Below are 16170 nucleotides of genomic sequence, written 5' to 3' on the forward strand. Positions count from 1 at the left end.
TTTATATATCTTGATCTTGTGTGCCGTGGTGTGTGAATTACTTATTTTTATTCTTGTTTATATGTTTTTGCTACTTACTATCAGCTGCAGGTACAAAATACATTTCACTCTGCGCTGCACTGTATATATCTGTGCATGTGACAAATAAACGAAATCTTATATTTAGGCCTGAGGGTGAAATTGGGGTTGTTTTTAGGACCTGTTTCTGGAAATGATTTAGGTCAGAGACGTAACTCATTTCACATTTTTGAAATCCTGTCGCTCCCATAACATTGCAGTAACTGGTCAAGGACCATAAGCAAAGGGGGTCTGGTCAGGTTTAGCACCAAATTGTGTGGTAGGTGATCTGGCCGCACTTTGAAAGCTGTAATCAGAAACAAACTGAGCAGCAATGCCATGCAAAACCAGTAATAAGCAAATGCAGTATCCTGTATGTGCTTATGAGTCAACTTATGCATGTGTGTGTGTGTGTGTGTTTTATGCTCTTTGTCTTTGCTCGTTTGACGTCAGTGTGTCTCAGATGAAAGACTGCACATGCCTGGGGCTGACAGCAAACCCTGGGTTACCTTTCCAGGTGTCTATATCAAAGCAAAGTGATGAGACACAAGGATTTATGCATCACACAACTTTTTAAAAATTGAAATGCACACAGACTAGTACCCTACAGTGGTAGGAGCACTGGAATCAGTGTGTGTTCTACAGTCCCGCATTGCGTTTCTATAAACCGTTCCATTATTTCGTTTGCAAAATGTCAAAACATACCATTAAATACCAGTGAAAAAATTATCAGCCTTGATATAATGTGTTTATAATGCTGTCAGATGTGTTGTTTTTTTTTTTCTTAGCTGTCCGTAAAAGGAAAGGAAATTATGTGGAAACGGAAAAGCAGCAAAGAAGCCCCTCTTTCTTCTCTCCTCTCTTCTGATTTGGGGTTGTGATGACCTTTCATGGTGTGTTTGGTTTGGTTTCAAGCCCCTTTGGGAATCATCTGCGCAGCATGCCCACACATTTAGACAAACACTGATCAGATTGCCTAATCAGTTTTTACCACAATATGGCAGATACAAAGAGCCGCTCTGTTCAGTCCTCTTTCTCATTAAACTGGCGCCAAATCTGAACATGCCGAAACATGCCCACGGAGCACAGCCTCCTGAACACTCCTCCTAGTACACAGTAACAGTTTTCACATATGCACTGCAGCCGTGAACATTTAGAAACATTATGCAGGACCCTAATGTCTGACGCAGTCAGGTAGGCATTAAACACTCTTTAACCTGCCAGCAGCCCTGCAAGAACAGCACAGGTAATTTTCTCACAGCTAGTCTGTGGCTGTCATGTGTCACTTCCAAACAACATATAATGCTCTGCTTCGAGGCACAAGCTCTTCAACTTCTCCTGTGCCAGACATTTGAATTTTCTTGTGTCTCTTTTAACACAGTGTTACTCATCCAGACTGGTTCAGGAAACTTCAAGCTGCCCGGTGCAGGCAGGCACATGGTCAGACGCAGATCTAAGGAGCACTTTGCTTTAGCTTTGCTTCTATTCAAAGAGAACACATTTTCAATACTGCATAATTAGGTTCACATAATTGTAAGAAGCTAAAATCATGATCAGAGTTAAAATTTGATTAATTGTGCCCAGTGTAGTGGTTTACACATTCACCTAACAAGCAAAAGATCCTTGGTTTGATCCTGGGAGGAGACACAAATCCTTCTGGGGTTGCATCAGGATGGGCATGCAGTGTAAAAATCTGCCAAATCAAACATGCAGAGCTGCCTGCTGTGGTGACCCCTTGTGAATAAGGGGGAAGTTGAAAGTAGCTTCTTCTGTGCAGCCCTAAGATGAAACAGTGTTGTGTCTACACATAACACAATGGAAGGGTGGCTGTCAAGAATCCATTCTTAAGGAAGGGAAACAGGGAGAAAAGGCTGACTATGCCAAATTAATCAAGAACTGGAATGAAAACCAATGACAGGTCTAATGGAGTGATGAATTCAAATTTGACATTTTTGGTTTAAATTGTCATCAGTACAGAGCAGATCAGCTGACAACAATGAATACAACACGGAGTGTCTACAGCCATCTGTAAAACATGGTGGAGGCTCTGTCATGGTTTGGGGTTGCATTTCAGGCCGTGATGTTGAAGATCTTGTCAAAATTGATGGAATTATGAACACAGAAAAGTACCTCAGATTTTGATCCACCATGCCATCTGGAAAACATCTGATTAGCAATGTATTCATTTTTAAGCGTGACAATGATCCCCAAAACACTGCCAGTGCAGTAAAAGCATATCTGGATAGAAAAGCACGCAGTGGAACACGATCAGTCAAGGAGTGGCCTCCTCAGAGCCCGGACCTCAACATCATTGAAGCGGTGTGGGATCGTGTTGACAGAGAATGCAACAAAAGGCAGCCAACATTCAGGGAAGAGCTTCTGCTCTTCATGAAGCCTGGAGAACTATTCCTGAAGACTACTTAAAGAAATGACAAGAAAGCTGCCAAAGAGAGTTCAGGTTGTGTTAAAGAATAAAAGTGGTTACATTGATTTTCAGGCTCGTTAGAATTGTACAAACTCTGTTTCTGCCTTACATACTGTATTTCCATCTATGTTTGTACATATTTCAATAAATCGTTGCAGCTTTTTCCCATTTTCCTGGCAAAATCTAAAGAAATGAGGGGCGGCACAAGCTTTTTGCACAGTACTGTACTTCAAAATACTTGAGAGCTTTAGAAAATTACGACTAAAAGTGAAGACAGAAACAAAGAAATAATAAAAAGTAAAGGAAATGCGTCCATATCACTTGCAAAGGAAATTCTCTTCTGTCATTGCCATTTGATTTGAGTTTCAATGTTTGGAGGCCTCAATCAGCTGATGCAGATGGCTGTGGCTTTGGTGAATGGCTGTGGGTAATAAATGGATAACCCATTTTAGCCTTTTTCTATTTATTTATTTTTTGTTTAACTGAGCTTCTTTTGTGTTTTACCTTTCTGAGCTGTTTTGGTTTGTGATATTGTTTTTGTTTTATTGGGCTAAGTTGTTTTTTTATGTTTCAACTGCTTCAACACAAATTTCCCAACTTTTGCCATAAACATGTCTGACCTGCTGACAACATAGGCTGTGAGCACAGTGCTCCTGTCAAGCTGATTGAAGCCTTGAATCTGTTTTGCCAGCTCATGAATAGAAAATAGTGACTGACCTTTTAGTTTTATTGTAAAGTAAATTGGCAAAAGCAAAATCTACTATTATTTATTCTCTTTTTTTCTTTTTTATTCTTCTTTCTCCCTTTATGTTTGTTGTGTGCTACCTAGTTGTAAACCAGGAGGGCCAGCCTTTGATCGAGGGGAAGCTGAAAGAGAAGCAGGTCCGCTGGAAGTTCATTAAGCGCTGGAAAACCCGCTACTTCACCTTGGCAGGAAATCAGCTCCTCTTCCGGAGAGGCAAATCAGTACGTAGACAATGAAAATGAAGCCTCAAACATCGATACACAAACACACATGAATACACACACACACGCATCGTCCCTGTCCTCTAACTTAGAAAGTTGCCAATATGTTTTAGTGTTCTGTGTCATTTAAATCATGATGAAACTGCATGAAACGGTGGAAATCCCACCTCGTGATAAGCTCAGCCGTCCCTCAGGAGCATCTGGTGAATCCAGCTGTAGCAAATCTTGGCCCCGATAAGGACTCTTGGGGGGACTCCCAAGGCCAAAGTGTGATGCTTCAACAACATGACTCACTCTCGCCAACTATGACTCAAAGCAGAAATGATTATGCACAAGTAGCACAGGGCCTTGAACATGATGTGTGAGTGCAAGGAATACTGACTCTCATCTGAGCAAAGGTCCTTGCTTCATCAAATACATGTAGCAAAAGCAGCATGAAAGAAAATATGAGGTCTGAAAAACTGTATGCATTTGTATATGTTACACCACTAGTTCCCATATTTATATTCTAGTTTGTAGTAGTCATCTGCACAAGAGAAACTTATTGAGACTGAGTGTCATCTGGGCTTTAGCCAGTGTCATCTCTCCAAAATCAGAGAAAGGCTCAGAGGAGTTTCTGGAAATATGGGAATATTCAGCAGTTGAAATGCAGAAAACAGCTCGTGCTCTTTTTTTTTTTTTTTTTTTTAAACTTTAAACAAACGTCCAGATGGTAATGGAGTCTATTGTTTTGCAGTCACCACAGATTGGGAAGGTTTTGTGTTTTTGTTCTCAGAGCCCTGTCTATCGCTGCCAGCGGGTTCTGGAGGTGGTTGGTATATTGTGAAAGACGTTTTTCTTGACGAGAACCAAAAAGTGTTTCCTTCATACTGAATGATGAAGCAGCTCTGACTGTCAGAACTGAGACGTTCCTTGTACTCTGGTGCACAAGGGGAAAAAGCAAACAAACACCTTTTTACATATTGAAAACAACTGATTCTGTGGCTCCATAGTGTAGTGGTTAACACAGTCGCCTAACATGTGACAGATTCCTGGTTTGAATCTAGGAAGCGACACAAATTCCTGGGAGGGTTGTATCAAGGAATCTATGCCAGTGGTTGTTGTTGTTGCTGCTGTGCCAAGTTGGTTATCGTGTTCCATCTTTTCTGTGGCCACAATTGATCAGTCATTTTCTTTTACCGTGAAGAGATCTGAAAACTGTTTGCATTAAGTAAACCAATCACCCCGTCTACAATGCTGTCCTGAGCTCCCTCCCCAGGTGCTTCAACCCCCATTCACACCCTTCTTCGGGTGACCTCAATAGCACATTTGATAGAATGGGGTTAAGTCCCACATGGGTTTCACCTGAAACTACTGATTGTAATGACCCACTCCTTTTTCACACCTTGACGCATGTGATTATGCACATGAACAGTCACAACCACCTCCAGGGGACGACCCCACTGTGTTTTAAATACCTGGGTGTCTACACCTTTTGTTTTGAGAACTGAAGAAGCCTTTCGGATGAGAGGTGAAACGTCTTCAAGAAACTTAAAGAAGTCCAATTGCCATTTTTCAACGACCCTGTTATATAGAACATGTAAACACTGATGTTGTTTCAACATTTCACAGCCATGAATTAGAATCAGAAGTCTTATAATAAGTGTTATAATATCCCCAAAATATTTTGACACAAAAGGAATCACAGCTACAAGATGAAAATGTAGATATAAGATGTATGTTTTGGGTCGTTGTCATGTTGGAAGACAAGACCCAGTTTTGCTGCTGAGTGCTTGAAGGTTTCTTTCAAAATCTTCACAAAACCTTCACATCCTTATTTCTTCGTGATTCCTTCCACCTTGACGAGATTCCCAGTTCCTAGAACTGAAGCATCCCCACAGCATAAACTCCCACCACAGTGTTTCACTATAGGGATGGTGTTCTTTGGGTTTTACGCCTCTTACTTCTTTCTCCACACATAAGCAGCATCTCTATGGCCAAAGAGCTCTAGTTTGGGCTCATCTGACCAAAGGACGCGCTTCAAGTATAATCATTCTCCAGACTGCCCTTAGTATACTTCAGTCTGGCTTTTCTTGGTCTGCAGCCTCGCAGTCCATTCCTATGTAGGGTTCCAGTGATCGTCTTCTCTGAGACTACAACTCCTGACTTAGCAAAGTCATTACTAGGGTCGTGGCAGACAGTCTTTGGTCTTCAGACACATCTCCCACTAGTTTTCTTTCCAGAGTCTTTAAAATCTTTGCTTCCTTCCTCTTCCAGGCTTCTTCTGTACCGTGTGGTTCAGAATTTCTTGATGTTACTTATCACCGCAGTCCTTAACACTTGGAAATGCTGTGATAACTTCGTGGGCATGCATTTTGTTTTTGGCATGATGTTTTCTCAAGTGACAGCTCAGATGTTTGCTGGAGTTTTTATACTGTGAGTAAATTGGAAGATAACCATCAGTTTTAACTTGATTTTTTTCAAGACTTGAGCATTACAGAGTTAAAGCACATCATTGCACAGCAGTGGTTTTTGCTATGGCTCAATAAAAAGGTCAGTTTTTCAGGGGGGTAATAATATTGACCCTGGTAATTGTTGTTTTTTCTGAAATAATTCTGCTATTACGTGCAACTAGAAATAACTGAAGCTTTCTAAAGAAAACTAGTATGTTTAGAAATGCTATATTCATAGTATGAAGGTAAATTTAATGTAGTTAAATCGTGTTGAGTCTGAGGGCTTAGATAATCAGCTCAAATCAATCAGCTGTCTGTTTGAATCCTCAGTGGAGAACATACCCTGTGAATGAGTCAACTCCAACTGCTTTCTAGCTCACACACACACACACACACACACACACACACACACACACACACACACACACACACACACACACACACACACACACTAAAGAAAAGATGTGGTCACTTGCCATGAGTTTGCAGCCATATTTGGTTAAGTGGTCGTAACCACATAGCTGTGTTGCAATATGCTCATAACCAAACATCCACACACTTACCAACGCAGACAATTTAAAATGGCACTCATGGTAGGTGGGTAAAACACAGAAAGGAGGGGCTGGAGTTCATTTCCAGCTCTGTAGAAACAGCAGAACGTACTGGAAGCAATGCTAGGAAAAGCTGTTCCTGAAAATGAAGAGGCTACATCTGTGTGGTTTTTCACACATTTCTTAACACACTTTAAGCAACACTTAGTGTCACTGCACAAAGACTGGGTCGTTTCAGAATTGTGAAATATATATTAGACTATGCTGGAGCCTTTTCTTTTTTGTTACTTTCTACTCAAGTTACATTTCAGAGAAAATACTCCATCTTTTTTTTATATATTCTAAGGATAAATGTCAGTTTAGTGTCATTTTGTGGTTTATGCAGCATCAGATGAGAGAAGAACTGCAATTTGCCAAGTATTCTAAAATGTTAATTTCCAAGTAAAATACTTTTTCTCTGTCCTCCCCACAGAAAGATGAGCTGGATGACATCCCAATTGAGCTGAGCAAGGTCCAAAGTGTCAAGGTGACTGTCATCATCTGTCAGAGCCTGCAGAAACGTCTTCACTGCTGATCGCCACGACTGTTATTTTTGACTGTTTAAAGCCATTATATCAAGTGACCAGCGGAGCAGCTCACCTCCAGAAATTCTATTAGAAAACTTGAGTTACAGCTTGACATTGATAAATAGGTTACTATAAATATGAGGGAAGAAGGCAGTGTAAGGCCAAAATACATTTTAAAAAATGACAGCAGCTTTCTCCCGTGAGCTACATGATTAAGTCTGAGTTAATCATCTTCTCTGTTAATCTTCCTCATCCGTATTTTTCTCCGTAGGTGGTAGCCAAGAAGCGTCGGGATCGGGGCCTGCCGCGTGCCTTTGAGATCTTCACAGACAGTAAAACGTACGTGCTGAAGGCTCAGGATGAGAAACATGCTGAGGAGTGGCTGCAGTGCATCAATGTGGCTGTGGCTCAGGCCAAAGAGAGGGAGAACAGGGAGGCTACCACCTACCTGTGAGACCAACACCGACAGAGACGCCCACGTGATGCGAAAGCACAGTCAAACATACACTGACTTCCATTTATTCTAGATGTATGACCTGAAAAGGAAAACAGATAAATGCACTGCCAGGAACTTGTCGGTAGCACTGCAACTTCACACCAGCTCCGTCTTCAGTCACAATAATGATGGAGCGCCAATAAAAAACAATCAAAAAGAAAGATTATGCAGTATTTTTAGACTTAAGACTCATCAAACCAGCAACAAAAGGCTGATGAAGGATGGTGACCTATTTAAAACACGACTATTTACTGTTGCATTAAACAAACCTGCTTCTTTGCAATGCTTCTCGACATATAGACCATCATCAGTGATCACACACGTTTGTTATAGTGTTAAATAAGTTTTGTGGGTTTTGATGTCGCCTGACTGGACCAACACAGCGTGGAGTTTTCAACTTCCTCCTCTCGAAACTGGAGAGCGCTTCGACAACCAAACAAAGCCAGCATCAGCACAAAGTCGGGATTTCTCCGTTTAATGATGCATGATGATTGAGATGTCCAGAGGAGTATTTAACAATGAAGACTTAATCAAAGCACAGACCTCATAAGGACTTGTAGCAATAATGATACTGAGCAGTTCCTCTTGAAAGCAGGAAGAATGAAAAAGGAGCTTAATGGGCAACAGATGGGGAGTGCACCCGATACTGGAATATGGTGTGTGTGTGTGTGTGTGTGTGTGTGTGTGTGTGTGTGTGTGTGTGTGTGTGTGTGTGTGTGTGTGTGTCTGAAAGAGAATGAGCGTGGACCCCTTCAGGAAATAGATTATTTATTTACTGTGTTCATGTATCTGTGTGTGTCCAGTGAAATGGCAACGCAGCGCTGTCTCATTGTGCAGCTGTCAAATGAAGCTATAGCAGATTTCCTAAAATGTCAAACAATTCCCATAATAGGATATGTTAAACTCATTTTGTGTCATGTATTTTGCTTTATTCTGTATTTTTCATCACTAACCTGGGTTTTTCCTAATAGGCCTCTTGGGGGGGGCGCATATAGTTGAGACACAGGGTCTTTGTTCCTCTACTTAACAGAAGTCTTTTAGTTTTGATAGACAAAAAATGTATTATGATTTTTTTTTTTTTTTTCAAAAATGACTCCTTTGGTGAAAGGCCAGTACGACTTTAGCAGGCGGCAACATTTTTACATGCCAGGAACGATCCTCCCAACAAACCCAACTTAAACTTGTGATACTATTTTCTTTTCTGCCTTTGTGCTAAAGTGGCTCATGAAGCAAGTCCCTTAAGAGCCCCGTGCAGTGGTCAGTTTCTGTTCTGTTGCAATCGCGGTAACTGTAGGGAACGCACTATTTCAGGCTTTTTCAAACAAGAAATAATGCAGCAATTTTACAAGGAGCAGTGTCAGCCCGACTGTTGCCTAATAGTGGAGTTTGGCTCACAGGTTTCTAAAAAAAAAAAATCACTGAAGTAAATGAGTGGTTTCCTTGTGGATATAGAAACGTGGCCAGTTCAGTCGTATTGATTTTAGATGACTCGGTGAAAGGCTTTTGTTCGGAGAGTGGAGGTGAGCTGTCATACTTTAAAACAAAAAAAGTGGTGGATGGATGAAGTGGCTCTAGTTCCAGTTCTCTCTTTTCTCTCCTCTAACTCATAGGATGCACCACCTGAAAAATATCCGCCTGTGTCAACACCTCTCTTTAACCCTTGGATGTACGAGTGACTGGACCCTACACTCTTCTGCAAGTGTGTCAAAAGTCGTAGATTCAGTGTGTGTTTTTAGGCCATTTTTGTCATTTTGGTGAAGAATAATCATCTGTTTGATATTCTATATTATACTTTGGTCCGCACATGAATGATTTCATGTTTGAAATATTTTATATCACTTTAAAATTTTGCAGCAGCAGAAAAATGTCAACATCCATTTTATGTGTGTGTGTGCACACAAAATGGGTGTTAACGGAATGGCGTTACCTTGGCTCGCTGGCTTCCTGTTAAATCCAGAATAAAATTTAAAATTCTTCTCCTCACATAAAAGGTCTTGAATAATCAGGCCCCGTGTTATCTTAAAGAGCTCGTAGTACCGTATCACCCCAATAGAGCACTTCACTCTCAGACTGCTGGCTTACTTGGGGTTCCTAGAATATTTAAAAGTAGATTGGGAGGCAGAGCCTTCAGCTCCCAGTTTGGTTTTGGGAGACAGACACTCGCTCTATTTTTAAGATTTGGCTTAAAAATTTCCTTTTTGATAAAGCTTATAGTTAAGGCTGGATCAGGTGACCCTGAACCCACCCTTAATTATGCTGCAATAGGCCTAGGCTGCTGGGTGGTGTTTCTTCTTCACTCACCTCTTTTCACTTTCTATGTGTTTATACCCCACTCTGCATTTAATCATTAGTTATTATTAATTTCTGGCTCTCTTCCACAGCATGTATTTTGTCCTGTCTCCCTCCCCCACCCCCAACCGGTCGTAGCAGATGGCTGCCCCTCCCTGAGCCTGGTTCTGCTGGAAGGAGTTTTTCCTTTCCACTGTTGCCAAGTGCTTGCACGTAGGGGGTCTTCTGATTGTTCGGTTATCTCTGTATTATTGTAGGGTCTCTATCTTGCAATATTAAAAATCTTGAGGTAACAGCTGTTGTGATTTGGTGCTGTATAAAATTGAATTCAGTTGAATTAAATAGTTCATGGGCAGCACGGTGGAACAGTGTTTAGCACTGTTGCCTCACAGTGAGAAGGTCTGGGTTTGAACCCACCTTGGTCAATATGGCTACTGTATATAACTAACTGCACATGCCTGCACACAGATGTGCAATAGATACAGTAATGTTACCTAGCTAATTTCACAAATGTTTGGACACATAACATGACTGTGTCCAAACATTTGACTGGTACTGTAAAAAAATAGGCAAATTTGATGATAGTCAAGAGTCATGAATGCACACACATTTGTGATGTAAGAAAAAAGAAAAGAAAACTTACAAATATCACTTCTGGCTATGTAAAATAATCTTCTTAAGGGGTGACACTCTGTGTGGTCCACAGAATATATATATATATATATATATATAATCAGTTGTTAAGCTGATAAGAATCAAAGTGCTCATGGAATTCCATAGGACATGAATGTGGGTCATTTTTGACTCACCTGCGACAGCTTGGGGCAGTAATACAAAAACTAAAAATTTGTAAAATGCAGAAAAGAAAAGTAAAAATTTTAAATGGCCTGATGTTTTTTGAGGAATGCCTGGAATATGAACTCAAAACACTTTTTCACTACAAAGATATTACAAGAAAATGAATGTCAGTTTTGACCCACTTTTGCATCGAAGGGTTAACCAGTTAAACTCTGACCCGCCTGCACCAGACAACTATTCACACTCAGCTGTGCTGAATCAGTTATTAGATATTCTTTGACACCCCATCAGAGGTGAATGCTGTCTTGGCACTGGTTTTTATTGTTTTTGTTTTTTTTGTTTGTTTGTTTGTTTGTTTTTTTTGTGGGGCGGGTATGCAACATTAAAAATGCCAAAGTTGGTTTTAATTTTAACTTGTTTGACAGATGAGCTAAGTCTCGTTGGTCTTACTTTGCCCTTCAGCTGAAACCCTGTCAGCTGTGTAAATGCAGCCATAACACAGCCTTTCCCACTAGGTCAGGTTACCACTGTTTGTACTTTTAGCTGCCCCCCACCCCACACACACACTCACACACACACACACACACACAGCAGAACTGACCTGCATCTGATTACACATAATATTATTTACATCATGCCTCTCCCTCACATTTTTATACCTTCCTTCCTTATGACCTACTTACACACATGGCTTTGGACCCTAAAGTCAGAGGGATATTCCCCTGTGACTGCACTTCAGTTTTTATAAAAAGTCATATTTATATTCATAGGGGCATGGAAATATCTCAAGAGACTGTGGACAGAAAGGAATTTGATATTCGTGGTCCTAGATGGAAACTTGGTTTACTGAAGTGCAGACGATCAGAATCAATAGATCCTATCATCTTTTTTTCTGTCCGCTATCTTCCTTCTCTGTGTGGTTTTACACCACTGCTGCTTTTAATCAGTAATAATTATTAATTAAACTCTGGCGCTCTTTCCCATAGTTTGCCTTTTGTCCCACCTCTCTCTGCCCGGCCCCCCTGAAACAGGCTCCCTGAGCCTGGTTCTGCTGGAGGCTTCTTCCTGTTAAAAGGGAGTTTTTCCTTCCCACTGTCGCCTAGTGCTTGGTTCATCTGCTTGTTGGGGTTTCATTCTAATATTGCAGGGTCTTTACCCAAACAGTAATAAATATCAACATTGTGTTAAGATAAGGGCATTGCCATTTAGCTCGAAACACCTGACTAGGGTTTAAGCCCGGGATCCGGGATTCCCGGGAAATGCGATCAGAACCATTTCCCGTTTCCCGGGAAACGTAAGACGGGAAACCGGGAAAAAAGTCGCGCACGTCGATTTGTTGTCATACGGTAACATTGATGGGGTGATGAGTCAACAGTACTTACGGTATTGCGGTAACTCAGCAGAAGCGAGGCGCATACAGGCAATGATGTCTACGAACAGTTTTGTGTGGGGGCATTTTACAAAAATAGATAATGACAGCGCCAAATGTATGTTGTGTGACCGAGTCGTCAAATGTTCTGGTGGATCAACAAGCGGACTACGCAGACATTTAGAGTCCAAACATGACAAACACGAAGAAAGGCCATCATGTTCAAAACGTGCTAAAATGCTGGATGGCTACTTTAGCCGAGTTAGCAGCAAGTCTCTTGAAGAAATACTAGCGGAGATGGCAGCTTTTGATGGATTCTCCTTTAATAGTATGGCGAAATGTGAGTATCTGAGATCAGCACTCAAGAGGGATGGCTACACTCTCCCAAAGAATCCCACAGAAATCTCCAAGCAGGTTAGAGTGTTTGCGAACGAGGAGAAAATTAAACTGGCCGAAATGTTCCAAGACATGGTGAAGAAAGGGTTGCGTTTTTCGTTGACCATTGACGAATACACTTCTTCCCAACATAAGCGGTACATGAGCATAAATGTGCACGGTGCGCAAACTTACTGGAATTTAGGTGTCATACATGTCCGTGGAACAATGCCAGCAGAAAAAGTGAAAGCATTGGTTGACGATCAGCTTCAATGTTTCAAGCTTGACATGAACCAACACATTGTGTGCTGCACTACGGATGGAGCATCAGTGATGGTGAAGTTTGGGAGACTGGTGCTGCCGGAATTACAGCTGTGCTATGCCCACGCAGTTCACCTGGCTGTCACAGATGTGCTCTACCACCGTGCCACCTCTGATGGAGAGAGCAAAGCAAGTGAAGAAGAGGAGGAGAGCAGTGAAGACTCTGATGACGAGTTAGCTGTGTGCGAGGATGGGTATCGGTCAGTGAGAGAGGACATGTACAGGAGCGTGGAGCGAGTGCGTAAAATTGCGAGGCACTTCCACAAATCCCCAGTCAGCAACGACAAGCTGAGGGAATGTGTCAAACAAGACCAGGGGAAAGAGTTGGCACTCATCTTGGATTGTCGCACCAGATGGAACAGTTTGGCTGACATGCTGGACCGCTACATTGCACTACACAGACCAGTGACGAAGACCCTCGTTGATATCAACAATGCACTAATCATCACCAACGAAGAGCTTGCACTCATTCAGCAACTCAGCTCCTGCTTAAAGCCGGTGAAGATGGGAGTCGAATCGCTTTGTAACCGTGACACCACCCTCGTTAAAGCTGATGGGATTTTCATCTTCATGATTGACCAGTTGACAAAGCAGGACACCCCCCTGAGCCTTGAAATGAGGGATGCGATTGAGAGGAGATTCATGGAACGGAGACAGAAGAACTTGGTATCTTTGTATAGGTGAGCATTATTATTATTATTATTATTATAGTAGTAGTAGTAGTAGTAGTAGTAGTAGTAACGTAGCCTATTAATTTTGTGATCGGAGAATGAGGCCTTGGTCAATCCGCTCATTTTCATTACTATATTTTTTGGCAGGTACCTTCTGGATCCCGGTGTTCTAGTCGCACCAGCACCAAGGCCCACTGAGATTTTCACCATGCCATCAAGACAGATGCTGATACGGACGGCTAAGGGACTTGTGGAGCGTCTTTTCCTCGGCCGTTTCTCCGAAGAGAGCGCGAGCGAGGGTGATGCAGATGCCAGACCTACATCACCGACTGAAGACGTCTCAACTGAAGGGAACCTAGCATTGGATCTGCAGCAGGCCATTTCAATGACCACTACGCCGGCGTCAGATGAAATCAAAGAGGGTGACCTCATGAAAGTTCTGACCAAAGAGTTTTCTCTGTTCGAAGCTACAAACAGGAGACCGCCCCACCTGCAGCAGTTGTTTGATGCCCTGCATTCTGTTCAGGCTACATCCGTGGAGGCGGAGAGAGCATTTTCTATCTGCGGCCAATTTGTCACTAAACTCCGAAATCGCTTAAGCGCAGAATCTCTCGATGCTCTCTGCTTCTTAAAAGCACACTTTCAGAAAAAAAAGAAAGCTTCCGAATGTTAAAGTTAAGGAAATATTGACAGAAGGGTTCGTTTAATGCGAAAGCATTACTTTTCATTTCAGGCACGTTCAGCCTCCGTTTCAAGCGTTTTAATACACAGTTGTACTTCTTTCCTCTTTAATTTGTTGTTAATTTTATATTATTATATATTGTTATCTTGCATTATATAGCCTATAGTATATGCCTGAACAATAAAGAAATATCTGTTTAACTTCGAGTGTTTCTTTTCCTCGTTTGCAGCCACTTACTAACAATCATGAATTAGAATACGGGCCTAATGTGTGAAGAAGGTCTCATGAAATAGATTACTTAAACATATTTCGCTTTTAAAATGGAGTTGAGTAAAATATCTACAATATCAAAATAGGTTAAGCCAGACACAGGCTACAGAAGGCCTAATTAAAATAAAAATAAATAAAACCCACTTTTTCCCGGGATTCCCGGGAAATTGCTCGTCTTTTCCCGGGATTTGATTCATGCCATTTTCGGGAAAAATATTAAACCCTACACCTGACCCCAAAAAACACATTGCTCACAGAGAGGCAGCGTGATCTATACGTAGTGATCTATAGATCTAATTATGGCTTTCCTGACACTTATCCACAGTTGTTTGTCCTAAAGCAGGTAGACCCATATAAGATGCTTTATGGGTTCATTATAATAATATATTATGGCAAACAATCCCCCACCACGCGCTGTATCATAAAGCTAACTCTTACTGTTTTTGGTTGAACAGTGTTGATTTCTCGATCTTTGACGTGAATGTGTGATTAATATGAATGTCAGAGTTGTGTTCAAGTACCAATATGAGCTCTCAGTGCTGTCATGCTGCCATGTTGGCTTAGTTTCCAAACATTTGGGGCCAATACTTATAGTGGAAACTAGCGATAGTTTTAGAGTTCTGTCTTCATAATGAGTTCTATCTATCTATCTATCTATCTATCTATCTATCTATCTATCTATCTATCTATCTATCTATCTATCTATCTATCTATCTATTGAGCATAGTGAGATTATCAAGATGGAAACAGCCACAGATTTTAACAACCACACAAACTGTACAAGTATTATAGTATCTGAATGTATAGAAATATCAACAATAATATCAGCCTTGTGTGAAGAATCATAGATGTTTTTTGTTTGTCTTTTGCTTTTAATTTTAGCGTGCTGTTTGATCACATTTGATTTTTGATATAAGGCCAGTATTTATTTTTACAGGCGCCACGGTAACACATTGATCGACTCTGGAAAGACCACTGAAACCACAAATGCCAGATTTGACTTTGTCTCCGCCGCGCGTTCCCTTTCTTTCCTCTTCTGTTGTTTTTATATTACTATGAATTAACACTGCGAACAAATGAATGCTGTATTTTATTGAAAATTCAAGAGTTGTTATTGTTATGGACTGTCATATTTGCCTGTTGCACCTTTTGCATGTCTGCCTACCGGACAGAGCTGTATAATAAATCTTTACAATAAATTAACTCGGCGATTCTCAGAATTTTTTGCTTTTCACATATATATATATAGACCAGGAAAGATGATAAATATTGGTTTCCTCCCGTCCCTTCACAGAAACACTGACAGCAGTGTCCGAACTCCAGGTGGCCGTTACATTATCACTGCAAATTACAACTGGGACCTCACGTTAAAGATGCTGTGGGTCTATTAAGACCCTCGGTGCATGCAAACAGAGAAACTCATTGAGAGAAAATAGGATGATTACCAAAGTTATTCCATAATGTTTGTTCCTCGAGACACATTTCTCATGCAGGAACAAATCTGGACCACCTCAACCACGACCCTCGGGGGTGACTCAGTGTGAAGTGTTTTGGAGCACTTGTCAGCGGCTGTATGAGCTGACGCAGCACAGAGCATTTCAGAGCTGGTAGCAATAATCAGATTCAGATCGATCTCAATTAAAACGTAACAAATCATTTTTGACAGCTGGATGTTTTGAGTCAGCCGGGCTCAGCTGATGACGCACTCTGTACACTCAACTCTGTACAATTCAATTGTCTGTGTAGATTCTCAGTCATCCAGGTCATAGTAGTCTCTAGTCTATATCAGGAATTATAAGGCAAATACACAACACTCTCCATCAGCTATCAGTTCAGCAAATACCTGCACAGAGGCACAGGGCGTTTTACAGTTCACCATTTAAAGCGACTGGTAACACATGC

General features: G+C 41.3%; 2 protein-coding genes across 2 annotated transcripts in view; both read left to right on the forward strand.

The window, feature by feature from the left end:
• veph1 (ventricular zone expressed PH domain-containing 1) overlaps nucleotides 1-9640 on the forward strand; it is a 77042-nt gene extending 67402 nt beyond the window's left edge. The window contains exons 12-14 of the mRNA XM_030744974.1: nucleotides 3312-3448; nucleotides 6904-6957; nucleotides 7269-9640. Of these exons, the coding sequence (XP_030600834.1) occupies nucleotides 3312-3448; nucleotides 6904-6957; nucleotides 7269-7451 (374 nt within the window). The 3' untranslated portion in view covers nucleotides 7452-9640. The remainder of the gene's footprint in view (nucleotides 1-3311; nucleotides 3449-6903; nucleotides 6958-7268) is intronic.
• Nucleotides 9641-11829: 2189 nt separating this feature from the next.
• Nucleotides 11830-14048, forward strand: LOC115789985 (zinc finger BED domain-containing protein 4-like). Its single transcript, XM_030743609.1, has 2 exons — nucleotides 11830-13325; nucleotides 13464-14048. The coding sequence occupies exons 1-2, from the start codon at nucleotides 11944-11946 to the stop codon at nucleotides 13987-13989; spliced, it is 1908 nt and encodes a 635-aa protein (XP_030599469.1). The 5' UTR covers nucleotides 11830-11943; the 3' UTR covers nucleotides 13990-14048.
• The last annotated feature ends 2122 nt before the right edge of the window (nucleotides 14049-16170 follow it).

Source organism: Archocentrus centrarchus, chromosome 13 (assembly GCF_007364275.1).
Source record: "Archocentrus centrarchus isolate MPI-CPG fArcCen1 chromosome 13, fArcCen1, whole genome shotgun sequence".
NCBI classification, from domain to species: domain Eukaryota; kingdom Metazoa; phylum Chordata; class Actinopteri; order Cichliformes; family Cichlidae; genus Archocentrus; species Archocentrus centrarchus.

Bases quoted from the DNA above. Each gene is read 5' to 3' on its own strand.
- LOC115789985 (XM_030743609.1), top strand. From the start codon at position 11,944: ATGAGTCAACAGTACTTACGGTATTGCGGTAACTCAGCAGAAGCGAGG. The intron at 13,326-13,463 runs GTGAGCATTATT...ATTTTTTGGCAG, and splicing joins AACTTGGTATCTTTGTATAG to GTACCTTCTGGATCCCGGTG.